The 17,319-nt window shown below is 42.3% G+C and overlaps 1 protein-coding gene across 1 annotated transcript; it reads left to right on the top strand.

The window, feature by feature from the left end:
* Positions 1–409: 409 nt before the first annotated feature.
* LOC123768714 (uncharacterized) lies at positions 410–16,235 on the top strand. Its single transcript, XM_045759413.2, has 4 exons — positions 410–567; positions 12,271–12,551; positions 14,434–14,647; positions 15,492–16,235. Exons 2-4 carry the CDS (start codon positions 12,271–12,273, stop codon positions 15,525–15,527), a joined length of 531 nt encoding a protein of 176 aa, XP_045615369.1. The 5' UTR covers positions 410–567; the 3' UTR covers positions 15,528–16,235.
* The last annotated feature ends 1,084 nt before the right edge of the window (positions 16,236–17,319 follow it).

Raw genomic sequence — 17,319 nt, 5'->3', positions numbered from 1 at the left:
TAACTTTTTACAATAATTACTTTAAATGACCCACTAGGTGAATTTACTGAATGCATAGGCTGCGTATGGGGGAGTAGAACTATCGAAACCAACGCCAGGTACATTCCGGGTAAACCCAAGCCAGGAGCCGGAATACCTGCTCTGTCATTACTTCATTTTTTTTGTTGCAGCTCCCAAATAAGTCTCATTATGACAGTTTTAGTTTAGTTCAATTATTATGCACCCCATACCCATCTTGTGGGCGGTAGTGGAAAGGGTTAGAGGCACATAATGGGCTCAGGGACTGAACCTCACTTTGGCAAAAAGTTGATCCTCGAGTCCTGCTGTCTTGAGGTCTAAGCTGAGACCTTGGGATACCTTAACTCCGCTAGCTGTTGTACGTCGCTTTCTGGTCCCCCGAGGTGCAGGAGCTCTCAAGGCCAGGGGGGAGGAGCGTCGAGGGCGTCCGTCTTCCTGACTCCCCCAGTCACCTGCCTCCTTCAAACAGGAAGACGAGCGTCTCACCAGTGCGACGCCAGACACGCAGAGGGACGCTACCATCTCATCTACACTCCAGCTTTGATTAAGGTGGGTGGATTGTGTCCCACTTGTTTCATCCTGATCTAATTTAAATCATTTAGTCGTAGAAAACAATACAGTTTACTGCATGTGATTAGTGTACGTATAGACGGTGATGTAGTTAGTGGTTTGGTGAGAGTGGAGCTTATCTTTATGGTGGGTTACTTGTAAGCTTATTAAGTTAGCTTGTAAGTTTACTCAGTTAGCTTGTAAGCTTACACAGTCAGCTTCTAGGCTCATTTGGTCAGCTTGTAAGATCTCTCAGTCAACTTTTAAGCTCACATAGCAATCACAAATACAGTGTAATCACTGTTTACAGTGCTAGTTTGTTATGTAAAATTCAGAATCAAACAGTCTGCTCAGAACTATTGGCCAGAGTACAAACATGAGCGCAGGTACAGATACAGGTACAGGCACAGGTACAAGTACAGATACAGGCACAGGTACATCTGAGAGCTACAGGCAACATTACCATAAGGTACCCTGTGTGTCCCACCCTCCACACACACACATTAGTATCAATGTGTTGCCATGACTACGTTCTGGGATTTCCACTTCGCACTGAGAAACAATTAACTTAGAATTGATTCATTTAAATAAACTTTGGAAGCATGTTTTGAATACACAGTAAGGGGCCTGGTAGAGGGGAAACGCTGCTCGTAATATTGCGTGTCTTGTATAACCTGTTATCGTGGGAGACGAACAAGTGAGCAAACAAAGTCAAAGAAAAACTATATCCTTGAGAGTTCTTTGAAGATCGCATCGATAACCAGTTTTTTTTTTATTGTTTTGATGGAGCTCCAGAACCCTGTGTGTGTGTGTGTGTGTGTGTGTGTGTGTCTTGTTATGAACACCTGTGTGTCTTGCTGTGTAGACGTGTGTGTGTTTTGCTGTGTACACCTGTGTGTCTTGCTGTGTAGACGTGTGTGTGTTTTGCTGTGTACACCTGTGTGTCCTGCTGTGTGCACCTGTGTGTCTTGCTGTGTACACCTGTGTGTCATGCTGTGTACACGTGTAGCTGGCGTGACTAGAGTGTACGAAATATTTCCTAGAGCTTCATAGAAGTACTGGAGTTTATATTCTCTCTCTCTTGTTTTAATTCGTATTGTGTAGTTTTTGTTAGAATCTAAATACATCGAGCAGTTTGTTTCGTGTTTTTTTTCCCTCAGGGTACTTTTCTTGTGTTCATGTTGCTGTATGTGTGACTTCTAGAGTCCTTGTCTTTGTTAATGTCTTTGTTAATGATTACATTACCATCTACTTTGTCTTTGTTGGTGGGACTGCCAGGTAAACTTACTATCAGACTTAGTGTCTTTATTCTTCGTCAATTCAAGAATTAGATTTCTCATAGTCGGGGACAGGAAGCCTGAATTGAGGCTAACCGAGTCCAGCTACTGACCATCTCCAGGATGCAACCCACAATAGCTGCCTAACTCAGGGTACCAATTTCACTCCATAGATGAGCAGACATCAGTTGAAAGAAAACGTGCTCATTCGTTTCTGTCCTGCCCTGGGGGATTGAACTCGGGTCTCTCTGGGTTGTGAGCGGAGGACACACACATCACTGCCTCTGAAGCTCTCATTTCTAGACGTGAAGCTTTACCCTTCTATTAGTCACTGAATGATTCTATGCATGTAACTGTATGGGAGAATTCTGCTCTTCGATTTCTTCTCTTCTCTCAAGGTGGAGAGAACCACCTGGCCATCCTTTGTCTGTGCACCACTGCTGAAGCAGGTGGCACAGATCAAAGTACCTCTCCACCATCTGGCCATCCTTTGTCTGTGCACCACTACTGAAGCAGGTGGCACAGATCAAAGTACCTCTCCACCACCTGGCCATCCTTTGTCTGTGCACCACTACTGAAGCAGGTGGCACAGATCAAAGTACCTCTCCACCACCTGGCCAGTCTTTGTCTGTGCACCACTGCTGAAGCAGGTGGCACAGATCAAAGTACCTTTCCACCATCTGGCCATCCTTTGTCTGTGCACCACTACTGAAGCAGGTGGCACAGATCAAAGTACCTTTCCACCATCTGGCCATCCTTTGTCTGTGCACCACTACTGAAGCAGGTGGCACAGATCAAAGTACCTTTCCACCATCTGGCCATCCTTTGTCTGTGCACCACTACTGAAGCAGGTGGCACAGATCAAAGTACCTCTCCACCACCTGGCCATCCTTTGTCTGTGCACCACTACTGAAGCAGGTGGCACAGATCAAAGTACCTCTCCACCACCTGGCCAGCCTTTGTCTGTGCACCACTACTGAAGCAGGTGGCACAGATCAAAGTACCTTTCCACCATCTGGCCATCCTTTGTCTGTGCACCACTACTGAAGCAGGTCGCACAGATCAAAGTACCTCTCCACCACCTGGCCAGCCTTTGTCTGTGCACCACTGCTGAAGCAGGTGGCACAGATCAAAGTACCTCTCCACCACCTGGCCAGCCTACGTTTGCGGTGCTTGAAGTCACCTTGACTTCTTGCTCAGTCCTGTTTTTCTGCCTCGAGTGATTACTGGGGCTTACCACCACTTTATTTTTTTTGCAAGTTGTAGCATTTGGTTTTTTTCCATGGTCAGGTGTGGCTGGTTATTATCGGGGTGAGGGTCAGAGGGGCTGTGTTAGCGTCAGTTGTCGCCGTGGTAAAAATTATGTTATTAATAACACTACTGCTAATACTCCTTACGCTACTATTTCTTCCACTACTACTACTGCTACTACTACTAATACTTATACTAATAATACTATTACTACTACTGTAACTATACTTATACTCCCACAAATACTTCTAAGGTCTAGTGCTGGGAAGAATATTGTCCCTGGTATACATAAATTACATTGGTGACGAAATAGATTTTTGTGTGTTTGCTGATGACACAACTCATGCTGCTGATGAGGTGAAGTAAGACGTCCGAGGGACAACAGGAGGCTGTAGGTAGATTTGCATAAGTTGCAGTCATGTGTGGACAAATGGTTAATGGACTTCATTCCAGATAAGTGCACGGTCATGAGGAGAGGAATAGAAGTGATGAAGCCAGAGAAATAATACATAATGGAAATGGAGAAACTTAAATCAATCACGGTTAGTGATTCCAAAGCATCTTTGGAAGGGGGGAGAGTTGGGGTAGACATAAAATCGAACGACTATTTTGGGTATACTTAAATATAATCACATTATCAGTATATGCTAAGCTGGCGAATTTCAGGATAGTCTTCATAAACTTTCGGCACGCTGCACGAAATTTAAGCTTGACTAAGGTTATAAAGCTGGTTATTTCACAAGTCAAGCCTGGCCTCGGGCCGGGCTTGGGGAGTGGAAGAACTCCCAGAACCCCATCAACCAGGTATCAACCAGTACCACCACAAAGCCCATCCTTAAAAAACACGAAGATTAAGAAAGCACAGATACTGTAAAAAATAAAAAAGTAGGTGGGGACTTAATCCAGACATAGAAAATACTTTGAGATAGATATAGACTGTTTAAACTGAGCGATAACATTACCAGAAGACATCAAGGCACGCATGTGAGCCGTAGGAACAAGACACAATGCCTCGTCAGTCAAAGGGCAGAAAGGAAATTGAATGAACTAGAAAAGTAAACCGTAGAGGCTACCTTCACTTATAAATTAAAAACAAGAAATAACAATAAACCAAGAGGTCAGGAGTCATGGCATAGAGGCACCAGACATCCAGCAGTTGCGAAGTGGGACGCCGCTACACACCTGCACAATGTGTGTTGTGGCGTACATGTGGCACGCCTGTGTCCCGTACAGCGGCCCTCGACCACTCTTGGCATTGGAATGAGGAAGTCGTGGGCTTCGGACCCGCCGGATGGTGACGATACAGTACCCATAAGCCGATTAAGAAACCCGTTTATAATTTATTTCTCTTATGTACAGTCTGGAAAACATTGGTTTATACATTTCAAATCTTCTGTTTTGTATATTGAGGAAGAGAAGCAGCCTGTGCCCTCTTAAGGTAGGGCAGCAGACGACCGCTTTGTGTCAGTAATATAAACTGAGAATGTAATTATTCTCTGTGATGGATTGTCTGGGAACTGCACATTGTTGTTGAAAGTTTTTAATTTATGTAACTTTTTGAGATATACAAACTATACAGTGAGAGAGATTCAGAAGGTAATCAACTCTTCACTCTCTCTCTCTCTCTCTCTCTCTCTCTCTCTCTCTCTCTCTCTCTCTCTCTCTCTCTCTCTCTCTCTCTCTCTCTCTCTCTCTCTCTCTCTCTCTCTCTCCCTCTCTCTCTCTCTCTCTCCCTCTCTCTCTCTCTCTCTCCCTCTCTCTCTCTCTCTCTCTCTCTCTCTCTCTCTCTCTCTCTCTCTCTCTCTCTCTCTCTCTCTCTCTCTCTCCCTCTCTCTCTCTCTCTCTCCCTCTCTCTCTCTCTCTCTCCCTCTCTCTCTCTCTCTCTCTCTCTCTCTCTCTCTCTCTCTCTCTCTCTCTCTCTCTCTCTCTCTCTCTGTCTCTCTGTCTCTCTCTCTCTCTCTCTCTCTCTCTCTCTCTCTCTCTCTCTCTCTCTCTCTCTCTCTCTCTCTCTCTCTCTCTCTCTCTCTCTCTCTCTCCCTCTCTCTCTCTCTCTCTCTCTCTCTCTCTCTCTCTCTCTCTCTCTCTCTCTCTCTCTCTCTCTCTCTCTCTCTCTCTCTCTCTCTCTCTCTCTCTCTCTCTCTCTCTCCCTCTCTCTCTCTCTCTCTCTCTCTCTCTCTCTCTCTCTCTCTCTCTCTCTCTCTCTCTCTCTCTCTCTCTCTCTCTCTCTCTCTCTCTCTCTCTCTCTCTCTCACAGCACAAAGGTGTTTTATATCCATAAAAGGAGAAACAAAACTAGTAAAAGATCACGCGATAGGGTTAAGGAGACAAGGGTAAATGTCTCACAGAAAACGACAAGGAGGTGTGTGAGAAACTCAACAAAAGATTTCAGGACGTCTTTACCAAGGAACCAACGTGGAGACTAGAGCTCAGTGATGAAGGGCCTAGCAAAACATTGAATGACATAGAAGAGGTTTTAAAAATCCTCTAAAGGAACTAGGTGCAAGAAAATTAATAGTGCCAGACTTAATATCACCATGACTGCTGAAGGAGTATTCTAAGATGCATTGTTTCCGGCCACTGATGTTTTCTATAAAATACTAGAAACAGGAAATCTCCAAGAATTCAGGGAAAAATTGAAAACGTTGTCTCACTATTCAAGAATTAGGGCGGGGCAGACAGGATAGACTAAATTACAATCCACTGTCACTGTCAATTATTCTATGTTAATTGGTGGAGAGAGTAATCAGGTTGAGAATAGTGGAGTACCCGGAGAGGACAAACCTTGTAACAAAATGACAGCATGGACTTAAAAGGAAAAAGTCGTACCTGACAAACTTGATCGGGTTCTATGAGAAGGTTACAAAAATGCGACAGGAAAAAAGAAATCTGGCAGATTGCATTTTCTATACAGTCAAATAGTAATTGATTCTGTTCCTTACGAAAGGCTGGTGAACAAGATGGATAAGCAAGTTAATCCCCCTTATATTGACTCAAATCCACCCCTTATCCCCTTAACAACTGACCCAAGTCTACCACTTTACCCCCTTAACAACTGACCCAAGTCTACCTCCTTACCCCTTGACAAGTGACCTTACCAGAGACCAGATCCACTCCTGCTGTACCAGGTTCGTGTACACCAATGAGCGTGCAGTTTCTCTCAGCGGTTCTCCATTGTTTTTTATGGGCATCAGGAGGCCGGGGGGAACATCCAGGGCCACAACCTGCACACAAAGACTTGGTGAGGCTCAGCAAGCAGACTCAAGGTCTCTCATGTCGTTGCTTTTCATATTATTTTGCTTGTAATTTTGCTTGAGAAGAAATCCACAAGGGCCGTGATGAAGGTTCGAATCTACATCCCAGAGGATACCAGACGCGTCTTAATCCTTGAGGATTTGTTCATTTGATGCATCACGCTATTGTGATTTCTATGTGTAACTTTGTGCTGATACAGTGAAGCAAAAACTTACTTTGTAAGTCATTTTTAATTATTCAATATTTTAAAACATTAATATTTCCAGTTCCTGATGCGGTCATTGTCAATACTTTTAACATTTATATTTTTGCCGTGACATTATATTAATCTAGCACACAAGGATATTAATAATAAAGGAAACATTATTAAGGAAAATGTTGGTCAAGTATTTCCTGGCATGCGAAGATCTCACTCAGGAAGGGAGGAGTGTTGTCTAGCAGGTTTGTGCAAGCTCTCGGATAGTTGAACGCATGTATGTATGTATGTATGTATGTATGTATGTATGTATGTATGTATGTATGTATGTATGTATGTATGTATGTATGTATGTATGTATGTGGGAGGGAGGCGTGACCAAAGAGCCGAAGCTCAACCCCCTTTAAACAAAACTAGGTGAGTACATACATACATACATACATACATACATACATACATACATACATACATACATACATACATACATACATACATACATACATACATACATACATGCATACATACATACATGCATACATACATACATACATACATACATACATACATACATACATACATACATACATACATACATACATACATACATACATACATACATACATACATACATTTATTATGAAGCTAGCCCACACAGCCTACCACACACACAGCTCAACACAGCCCACCACACACAACTCAATACAGCCCACCACACACAGCCCACCACACACAACTCAATACAGCCCACCACACACTATATACCACAAACACGACCTTCTCTGACATTGAGGTCTGTGACTTTCACACGTAGCTTGGTAATATCTCGAGTAATTTATCAAAATACATATGTACAAACAGACATATATACGAACTAACTCTTTACATGTATATTTCTGTCTCCTTGTATAATAAAACTACCAAAATTCTGCGCATCAAACAAAGTTCAATGTTAGTTTATTAGTAAAAAATATATTTATACAGTGAGATAGACTTAGAGGATGCAAGAGTGTCTAATACTGCAAGAAAGTGTTAGACAGGATGGTTGAACAGTTAGCCGAGCATCACAAGGTCAATGTAAACACGATAATATCTCAACGGAGCCCAGACACACAATGACAAGCCGCAAGCGGCATTACAAGATACCACAACGATGCTATAATTGTCTGGTGTGTGTGTGTGTGTGTGTTTGTGTGTGTGTGTGTGTGTGTGTGTGTGTGTACTCACCTAGTTGTGTCTGCAGGATCGAGCATTGACTCTTGGATCCCGCCTTTCGAGCATCGGTTGTTTACAGCAATGGCTCCTGTCCCATTTCCCTATCATATATGAAGTGTGTGTGTGTGTGTGTGTGTGTGTGTGTGTGTGTGTGTGTGTGTGTGTGTGTGTGTGTGTGTGTATTGCCCACTAGCATTAAAAAAAAAACTCGTCAAACAGGCTTGAAAAGCTGGGATTGGAGACGACTTCCACCACCTTTCAGTGCATATTCCACTTGTTGCTTACCCCTTACCAGTATTTCCTTACGTCTCTTCTACTCACTTGCATTTCTATTCACTTCCATTCACGTCTCCCGTCCTACTTTCGACCCACTTAAAGAGGTTATCCTTTTTTTCCAGCTTCTCAATTCCCATAAGTATCTTTTATGTTGCGAGCATGTCCCCCTCAGTGTCTTCTCTCCTCTAGAGTTGTGAGGTCTGTACTCGAGCATAAGACGAAGACTATACAGCTACTGTATAGAGCACTGTGCATATAAAACACTGTATAGAGCATTGTGAGATTGTAAGCTGAGTTTTCTGAATTATGCTATAGAATTTAATATTTAAAATTGATAGAAAAAAGTAGCTGCTTAATTTAAGTTACCAAATTAAGTTGTAAAATTACTTTAGTACACTATCCTAGTGAAGGAGGGGGGGGGGATATTAACAATAGGTCTCTGCTCAATACAGTCAAGTTATAGCTGCTTCGGTTTCTTGTAATTATGTTGTTTAATCCTTGTTATCCATATCTCCTTTTTTATCGTTTATTGCTATTACTCTTTCGCATCTTCTTATTCGTTTATCTTTTCATCTTATTATTCCTCCTTCGCGTCGTTCCCGACTCTTCATGTCTTAACTTCCTCTGCTTCCTTGAATCCTTTTCTCATTTTTTTCACCCTCGTCCTCCTTATTTCGTCCTCTTCTCCTCCTCCTCATCCGTCTCCATCTTCTCTTCCTGGAACTTCCCGGGTATGTCCTCTTCAACATTAAGATTCTTTCGGCGGCCCTCACAGCCTTCAGTATGCTACGTGGGAGTGGTGGGAGTAATGAACCGGTCCGGGTACACGGGCGGACCCAGTATATACGGGGGGACCCGGTATATACTGGGGGAGTCAGTATATACGGAGGGATTAGCGAACACGGAAGAGAGTTGATACATACGTGGGGGAGAGCTTGTACAGGGTAGGAAAGGGGGAGACACGAGAAAAGGGGTAATGCCAGACGTCAACTCTTGGGAATGGGGGGGAGTAGGAGATAAAAGGTGGGAAAAGGGAGAGAAGGGATGTAAATAGGGAGCCAGGGAGGACACAGGGAGGAAGGAATAACAAGTCAGAGTATAAAAGTTAAATAATAGGGTAGGCAATAGTGAAGGAGAGGTTTACTGACTATAGAGCAACGGTATAAAAGAGGGGGACTGATTAGAGGGAGAGTGAAAGGGGGGTGGGGTTAAAATGGCAGTAAGCTCTAATTAAAGAGGTGAGAAGGGCACTCTTGTTTTTAAATAAATGAGAGGGCAAATGGGTGTCGTAAGCAAAGGAAGGAAAAGATAAGACAGACATCAGAAAGGGAAGAGAAGGTGTAAGCAAGAACGGAAAACATGTGGCAGGGTAGAACAAGCAGATTCATTCATTGATAAAGATTAAGCCACCCAAGAGGTGGCACGGGCATGAATAGCCCAGAATAGAATAAGCAATGCCCCTGCCCTTGAGATTGTGAAGGGGAAGTGGGGGATGTTACATGAGGAAGTGAGTTGGGGAGTTCCAGGACATGCTGGGACACAGGTAGACTGACCACTCACATAGTAAACTAAACAAGTTGAACCAATCAGATGCGCAGTAAACCCAACTGATACGAAGTGCATTAAACAGTATACAAATTACACTCACACTAGACACGACAACCAATAAGGTATAAGATGCTCGAGAAGCGATATATGTAGCGATATATAAGCGATATATTCACTCAATATAACCCAATAGACTCTCTCTTTCCCTCGAATAAACACTAAACTACACATTAGAGACACCTGGGATGGGATTCTCCCGGACGCAGGTTCGAATCCTCGTCACGGCCCTTGTGGATTTGTTCATTAGAGACACCTGTCTGTGACACCTGCAGGCGTCGACCGTGGCGCCCACAGGTGTCACAGGCAACGTACATAATTATGGTATAAGTCATAATAATCTTTAGTAGCAAAAGCATATATCGGAAATTAGGTAGATACAGACAAATGTAAATTTGCCTAATATATGTTTTGCTGAGGTTCTAACTATGCGCAGAGCGGCGGGCATGCGCACTGTTAGGTTACCAATAAGTCAAATGGTCCTGAGGGCACAGGTATCGAATATGCGATTATCACCCTAGGAAGCGTAGTTAAGTAAAAATGAAGCTATGGCTTTAGAAAGTTTATTGGTACCCTCAGGAATGGATTTAAAGTCTCTGAACTAAGATCCTATAGAAGTTTGGGTTTAGACTGTAGGAAACATGTTGTGACAGTGAAAGATTACAGCTTTCATTTGGCACTATGAGAAGGTCAGTTCTGGTCGACTGCTTATAGAAACTTGAATGTAAAATGCTTATGTTCTGACCTAAATGTTTCCAGATAATGGCTGTGTACTGGAAGGCCAGACGTTGGTTGATATTACACAACATGATTGCCCTTGCAACGCTGGAATGCATAATTCACTATACGGGAAAAAATATAGTCATTTTACCGAGTTACTCCACAAATGTGTGTGTGTACGTCAGCAAAACGTCTGTCTATGATGCATTTTTCCCTGAAAGCATTTAGGGATACAGGCTGACAATTTATGCTACTATGACACTTTCTATATACGATATGCATTCGTACACATATACATTAAACACACATATATACATGCTTACACATATGCTTACATATATACATACTTACATACATACATACATACATACATACATACATACATACATACATACATACATACATACATACATACATACATACATACATACATACATACATACATACATACATATGTTTTGTATGCATACCATCTCACACAAGTATAGCTCATCATGACGGCACGAACATATAAATGAAACAAAGTGGAAATCTGACTTAACATACCCAAGTTACGTTGTCAAAACTATATTGCTATAAACTTTCAAGTCCGAAGAGAAATCAGAAACACTCAACGACCGGAAAGAAACCCTATAACAAACTACGACCTGTTTAGATGTTGTTATAGATTCAGCTACTCGGAACATAAGTTCCAAGTAACACGGGCTATGGTGAGCCCGTAGTGGACTTACCTGGCACAGGAGCGGGGCAAGTAGCACGGGCTATGGTTAGCCTCGTCTCTGACCTGTTTACAGCTGACGTCTGCATATACGTGAAGCACCAATCATCCACCAGAGTACTCACCAGTGTACTAGGCGAGTACAGTCCGACCTGGCAATTCCCAGATTAAGATTAGGCTTCTGTTCCCTGTGGTACGAGGCTGCAACTGAAGATTGTCTCAATCCTGAGCACTCCATAAACTTTGTGAAGCACTTTATCCACTCCCGCGACCTTTTTTAAGCATATTGTCACAACCATTAAAATCTTTCAAGTGCAGGCTACCGATCACATGCCAAACTATCATGCAGGATGAGGTTTTTATATCACGTAACTCTAGCTCCTGACACAGAAGGCCTTCATGCAGTCAGGTGTGGATGTATAACTGCGGATATAACTAAATATATTATAAAAAACAATACAGAAAAAGCAGATCGAGGAGGAGGGGGGGAGGGGGGGGGGGTGGATCACCTACATTACCTGAGACGCAACACGTTCCTCAACTTTTTTTTTTTTGTGTCTGCGTCGTATGAACCACTTTTTATTTTGTCTACATTTTTGTGTATTGTTTGTCTAGAATGTGATTATAAGGGTGTTGAAATATGGCGTCTTATTTTTGCTATATTTTTGCCATCAACTCTGCGTAGATATACTTTAGTTCGAGCGATGGACAACCCGTCTGATGGCAGCAAAGTTCATTAGGGTTCCGACCCAGCAACACCCTGTGTTCGGCTGCATCGCCACACATCACTAGTTCCGCCAACTCCAGTTGGCATCGCAGAAGGAATTGATGAAAAATAGATATAAATAAGGTTTGAAATACAACAAAAAAATAGAACAAGAACCAATGGATATAAATTGGATAGCGAATAATACATTGTTTGTAAACAGATTATTTCCAAACAGTAAATAACATTGTTTGGAGATAGCATTGTTGATTTGTGGAACAAATTACCCGGTAGCATATTATACGGGGAAGGGGGGGGGAGGAGGGTTGCTGGATTGTTTCAAGCAAGACCGTCGCTCTACCGTCCAGTCCAAGTGGTTGGGTTCAACTCCTGAGCCCATGATATGCATCTGTAACCTATTATACTACCACCCACAGGATGGGGTGTATGGTCAATAATAATTAAACTACATCGAACTGTGTCTCTCCAGATGTCGGCAGCGGCTTTTGTGTTGATGGTGTGTGTGGGCCTGTCGATGGCCGCGCCTCAGGGGGCCGTCTTCCAGGCATGGAAGAGCGTCAACATCCCGGCCGTCAGCGTCGCTCATGTCGACGTCAGCGCCTCCCACGCCGTGCCTGTCAAGACCGTCAGCGTTTCTCATGATGTTGTCAGCCCCCCTCATGAGTTCGTCCAGACCAAGGCGGTAATAACTCCCCTGAGGAGCGAGGTGTCGTACGTCAAGTCTCACGACAAGACCGCGGCCGTCCAAGCGTGAGTACTGATTTTTTGTTCTACCACAGACGTGGTCGCACATTTACAATGCTAACCAGCATATATACATATGAAGGCGACGAGTCACATTAACGTGGCTAAAGTAAGTTGACCAGACCGTCTGGTCAACTTAGCATATATACATTTTCTTCTGTCCCCATGGACAGGGTTAGAGATCTGTTAAACATATAATTCAGTGATTTATTGAACAATCAACCACAGAAGGTGATTGTAGCGCCTTTAAAATGCTAATCTATCCTACTGATTGCCTTATGAGTTCTGATTTGTACACAACGAGAGACATATATCAATTTATAATTGTGGAACCATTAGTAGGCATAGCTTCTAGACCTCTAATGTTTCTCCTGTAATCATTCTTATCTTTTCTACGTCGTACAAGTTATTCCATAAGATTTTTTTTACGTACCTTAAAAGCATACATATATATTATTCCGAAACGCTATGCGTGCCAGTGGCTTTACAAGAATGTAAAATCAACTCAATTTCTATGTTCTCTGTTAATTCCAATGTACCTTCTTGTATATAAACAAATACATAAATAAATAAATATAGTGCCTCCTTCTGTGATACACTGGTAATAAGCTTACACTCGTAATGACTCGCTATAGTTTTCTCATTATCTCTCCTCTAAAACTTTTCAATCTCTAGCAACTGCCTCAACTCACGTGGTCTTTCCGCATCAACTGTGATGTTCCACCGAGATAGTTTTCACTCTTGGTATGCGTTCAAGATCACAGTACATTCAATAACATTTACTCATATTCTGGCGACTCCAATTTGTTGAGCTGAGAAACGGTCAAACACTTTAATGCGCGCGCGGCGATATGGACTGGACATACCCCCTCATGCGCCTGGCGTTTTTGGGTGACCGAGCTGCAACACTGAAAAGTGCATACTCTTTTCGCTGTCCTGACCTTAATTTTCAATATACTGATCTCATTTATGTACCAAAGTGTTCGCAATAGAATGATCTATAACAACATATAAGAACATATGTATATGTCACCAAAGCATGAGTTAAATCACACAAAAAGCTAAAGAACTACATCGATCACTAGCCGTGAGCTCCAAACAGCGACGAAATGTTTCCATTCTTTTCAGGGTTGTCAACTCTACACTTATCCTACAGCGTTAAATTTGGTATCGCTGTGATCGCAATTAAATTCCCTACACAGACATATGCATATAAATGTAGAATCATGATCGCGGCCCACACCAAGAGTGTGTGAAGTGGGCGATTACCCTCGCCGTGTCAACAATACAATAGTCTTTCCACTAAGTTACAATACAATGCCGTTCTCCCAAATAGGCCATGTGCCTATTAGAGAAAACGAAAATTTAATGGCAAACATTTTCATACTAACCCCAAGTCGATCGAATAAGAATTGGATTTTATACAAATATTTTTTAATCGCGCGTAAATTTACGACGCTCTGGCGCCAACTGGACAAAATACCCCTATTTACGCGTCGTTTATTTACGACCCGGGAGCGCTAAAATTATTAAGTGAAATATTTTCTGAGTTTGAAGAGAACTCCGTAATTATTGAAACATTATTAGGAACACGAGAAACGTGAGGCTCTGAGCTTCCTAAAGTAGAGAATAAGTTACATAAACCTATCTGAATACAAATAACCCAACACACACACACACATGAAAAGAAACACAGTGACGAAGTTTCGGCCCATTTTTTACTTCTATTGAGACCCTTCCAGTTAATGAGCCGAAGATGATTTGTATAAGTGTCACGTCCTCACCTGTCTCTTTCTCCCTCATATGTGTGTTGATGTTCCTATGTACCCGAGGCGACGTCCCACCAGGAGCCACACCCTGTCATCTCCTCGCTTTACTCCCCCAACAGATGGCAAACCTCCCAGACAAGGGCAGCTCTAGATTCTGCCGGCGCCAGCCTCTTCAGGGCTCTAGGAAACGCAGCTACTGGTCTGGGTGGCTTCTTGAGCTCCTTGGCCAACTCCGCTGCCAGCTTGACTAAGACCGTCGTGGTTCCTCGAACTCACACTGTTGTCGTGGAGAAGCAGCAGCCCGTGGTGGCAACGACCTATGACAACGACAGGGTAGGTGTATTAAGTTGCCCATAACACAAATATTTATTTCGAGTTTATGTGTTGATTCATCCATCTCTGCTCTAACAAATCTTCAGATCTCGCTCTTACCACGATGTTATTGCCTATATCAACTATAGCACGTCTACTATTAAATCTTTATATAAGTTTTTTGTAAGGATGGCAAATTTCCAATCAATTTGTAATCTCACCACAGTGTTGTCGAGGAAACATACAGATCTAGGCATTTTTCACTCAGCATTAAGTTAAATTTGAATTCATTTCTACCTATAAGATGAATTCTTATAGATCTCATATATTCTTATAGGTAGAGGTAGAGAAGATGATCTGCTTGTCTGTTCGCGATTGGAGGCCAGAGGATTTTTAGTCATCATTGAGACTAATGTAACATATTAAATTTTAGCGTCTCTTAGATATAATATAAACTAACATTTAATATGCTCGATGAATCTTATTGGGGAGATGGTATTTAGGGACAGGAGTGAAGAGAAGAAAGAAGTTGGTGAATGATAGTGAAGTTGGTGAATGATAGTGAAGTTGGTGAATGATAGTGAAGTTGGTGAATGATAGTGAAGTTGGTGAATGATAGTGAAGTTTGGGAAGGGTAGGAAATATAGTGAATGATAAATGAAGGTGATGAGTGGTAGGGAAAGTGAAGAAGGAAGCACAGGCAAAATGGGGAAGAATAGGGAAAGAGAGGTGAGAAAGGAAGGGGGGGAGTGAAGAAGGAGGAAAGAGACCCGAGTTCAACCGGATCCCCCCCTCTCCTACTTATTTACATAAATGTAATCACATTCCACTGCCATCCCAATTATTATATTGTTTCCATCAACAGAATTTAGTCTACCTGAAGAGCAAGACTGTGTTTTAGAGTTCCCCGTCGTGGTGTGTTCTAGAGTTCCCCGTCGTGGTGTGTTCTAGAGTTCCCCGTCGTGGTGTGTTCTAGAGTTCCCCGTCGTGGTGTGTTCTAGAGTTCCCCGTCGTGGTGTGTTCTAGAGTTCCCCGTCGTGGTGTGTTCTAGAGTTCCCCGTCGTGGTGTGTTCTAGAGTTCCCCGTCGTGGTGTGTTCTGGTGTTCGGTTCTCTGTTGGCGTCCCCTCCTGTCGGTCACTCCCACACCTGATATTAAAATATGAGTTGGGATCAACACTGTGGCTGCTATCACATCATATCTGGGGTCGATATCAACGATGACCCGTCCAGAGTTCATCAATGATGAACATATATATATATATATATATATATATATATATATATATATATATATATATATATATATATATTAGTGGTAATAATAAGAATGTTTAGATAATAAAAAAGTGATTGTAACAGTAGAGAATAGGTCTAAATTCATCTTCTGTGGAAAAAATAATTATTTCCCCTCCTAATTCATCATTCGTGTTAACTCATCCTTATGTATTCATCAAATTCATATCAGTTTGTTTTTATGTTCTGTAAATCATTATGTAATGGCGCTCTTTGTACTCTGTATATCATTATTATTTGTGTTTGTGTTGAGTGCTTGTGAGAAGTTCATCTCGCGAGTCTCGAACTCTTATCAAATAAACTTGTCTCTGCCTTCATGTGTTTTTTATTTATTCATTTTGTTCATTAGTTTTATTTTGGTATATAGAATTTGAATATAATTTGACCAGACCACACACTAGAAGGTGAAGGGACGACGACGACGTTTCGGTCCGTCCTGGACCATTCTCAAGTCGATTGTCCATGACGATTGTCCAAGTCCGATTGTCCGATTGTCCAAGTCCGATTGTCCGTGACGATTGTCCAAGAACACATATCCATGACGGACAATTGATTGATTGAACATAATCCATCTTTATCACACACTCTCAGACAACGTAATACCTCCATGTGTGCGTTATTACCCGTTGCCTTCATCACTCACCCTTATTCTATTACTACATTCTATTACTACATTCTATTACTACATTCTATTACTACATTCTATTACTACATTCTATTACTACATTCTATTACTACACTTTTTTTCAACATTCTCATGTTCTGTCCATTATCCCCACACCACCTTCCATAGTTATCTTGAGGTTATCTTGAGATGATTTCGGGGCTTTAGTGTCCCCGCGGCCCGGTCCTCGACCAGGCCTCCACCCCCAGGAAGCAGCCCGTGACAGCTGACTAACACCCAGGTACCTATTTTACTGCTAGGTAACAGGAGCATAGGGTGAAAGAAACTCTGCCCATTGTTTCTCGCCGGAGCCCGGGATCGAACCCAGGACCACAAGATCACAAGTCCAGTGTGCTGTCCGCTCAGCCGACCGGCTCCCTCCATACTCTCATATCTCGAATAATATCACTATATGCATTCATGATATTGCTATTGGTGCAATTATAAATTTAATAACATTTTAATATGCAAAAATAGGGATTATTATACATTCAGGAAATGAAGAAAAACTTCATAAGCTTTAATTACAATTACAATAGGGATCCGGAAGTCATTATAAGTAAAGAACTAAAAATAAGACAAGATCTTATTAATAGAAGCAAATAAGTCTCCGAGCAGCATGGCGCGCGCCCAATCTAATGGAATGACTGGGAAGGTTGAGCATGTTTCCTTTCACCTGATATAACTATTCACTGTGTGTGTGTGCATGCGTGTGTGTGCGTGCGTGTTGGGGGA

Source organism: Procambarus clarkii, chromosome 83 (assembly GCF_040958095.1).
Source record: "Procambarus clarkii isolate CNS0578487 chromosome 83, FALCON_Pclarkii_2.0, whole genome shotgun sequence".
Lineage (NCBI taxonomy): Eukaryota > Metazoa > Arthropoda > Malacostraca > Decapoda > Cambaridae > Procambarus > Procambarus clarkii.
Note: the sequence above shows the minus strand (reverse complement) of the source record. Positions and strands in the feature narration are given on the sequence as shown.

Bases quoted from the DNA above. Each gene is read 5' to 3' on its own strand.
- LOC123768714 (XM_045759413.2), top strand. From the start codon at position 12,271: ATGTCGGCAGCGGCTTTTGTGTTGATGGTGTGTGTGGGCCTGTCGATG. The intron at 12,552-14,433 runs GTGAGTACTGAT...CTCCCCCAACAG, and splicing joins AAGACCGCGGCCGTCCAAGC to ATGGCAAACCTCCCAGACAA. The intron at 14,648-15,491 runs GTAGGTGTATTA...TTCCATCAACAG, and splicing joins CGACCTATGACAACGACAGG to AATTTAGTCTACCTGAAGAG.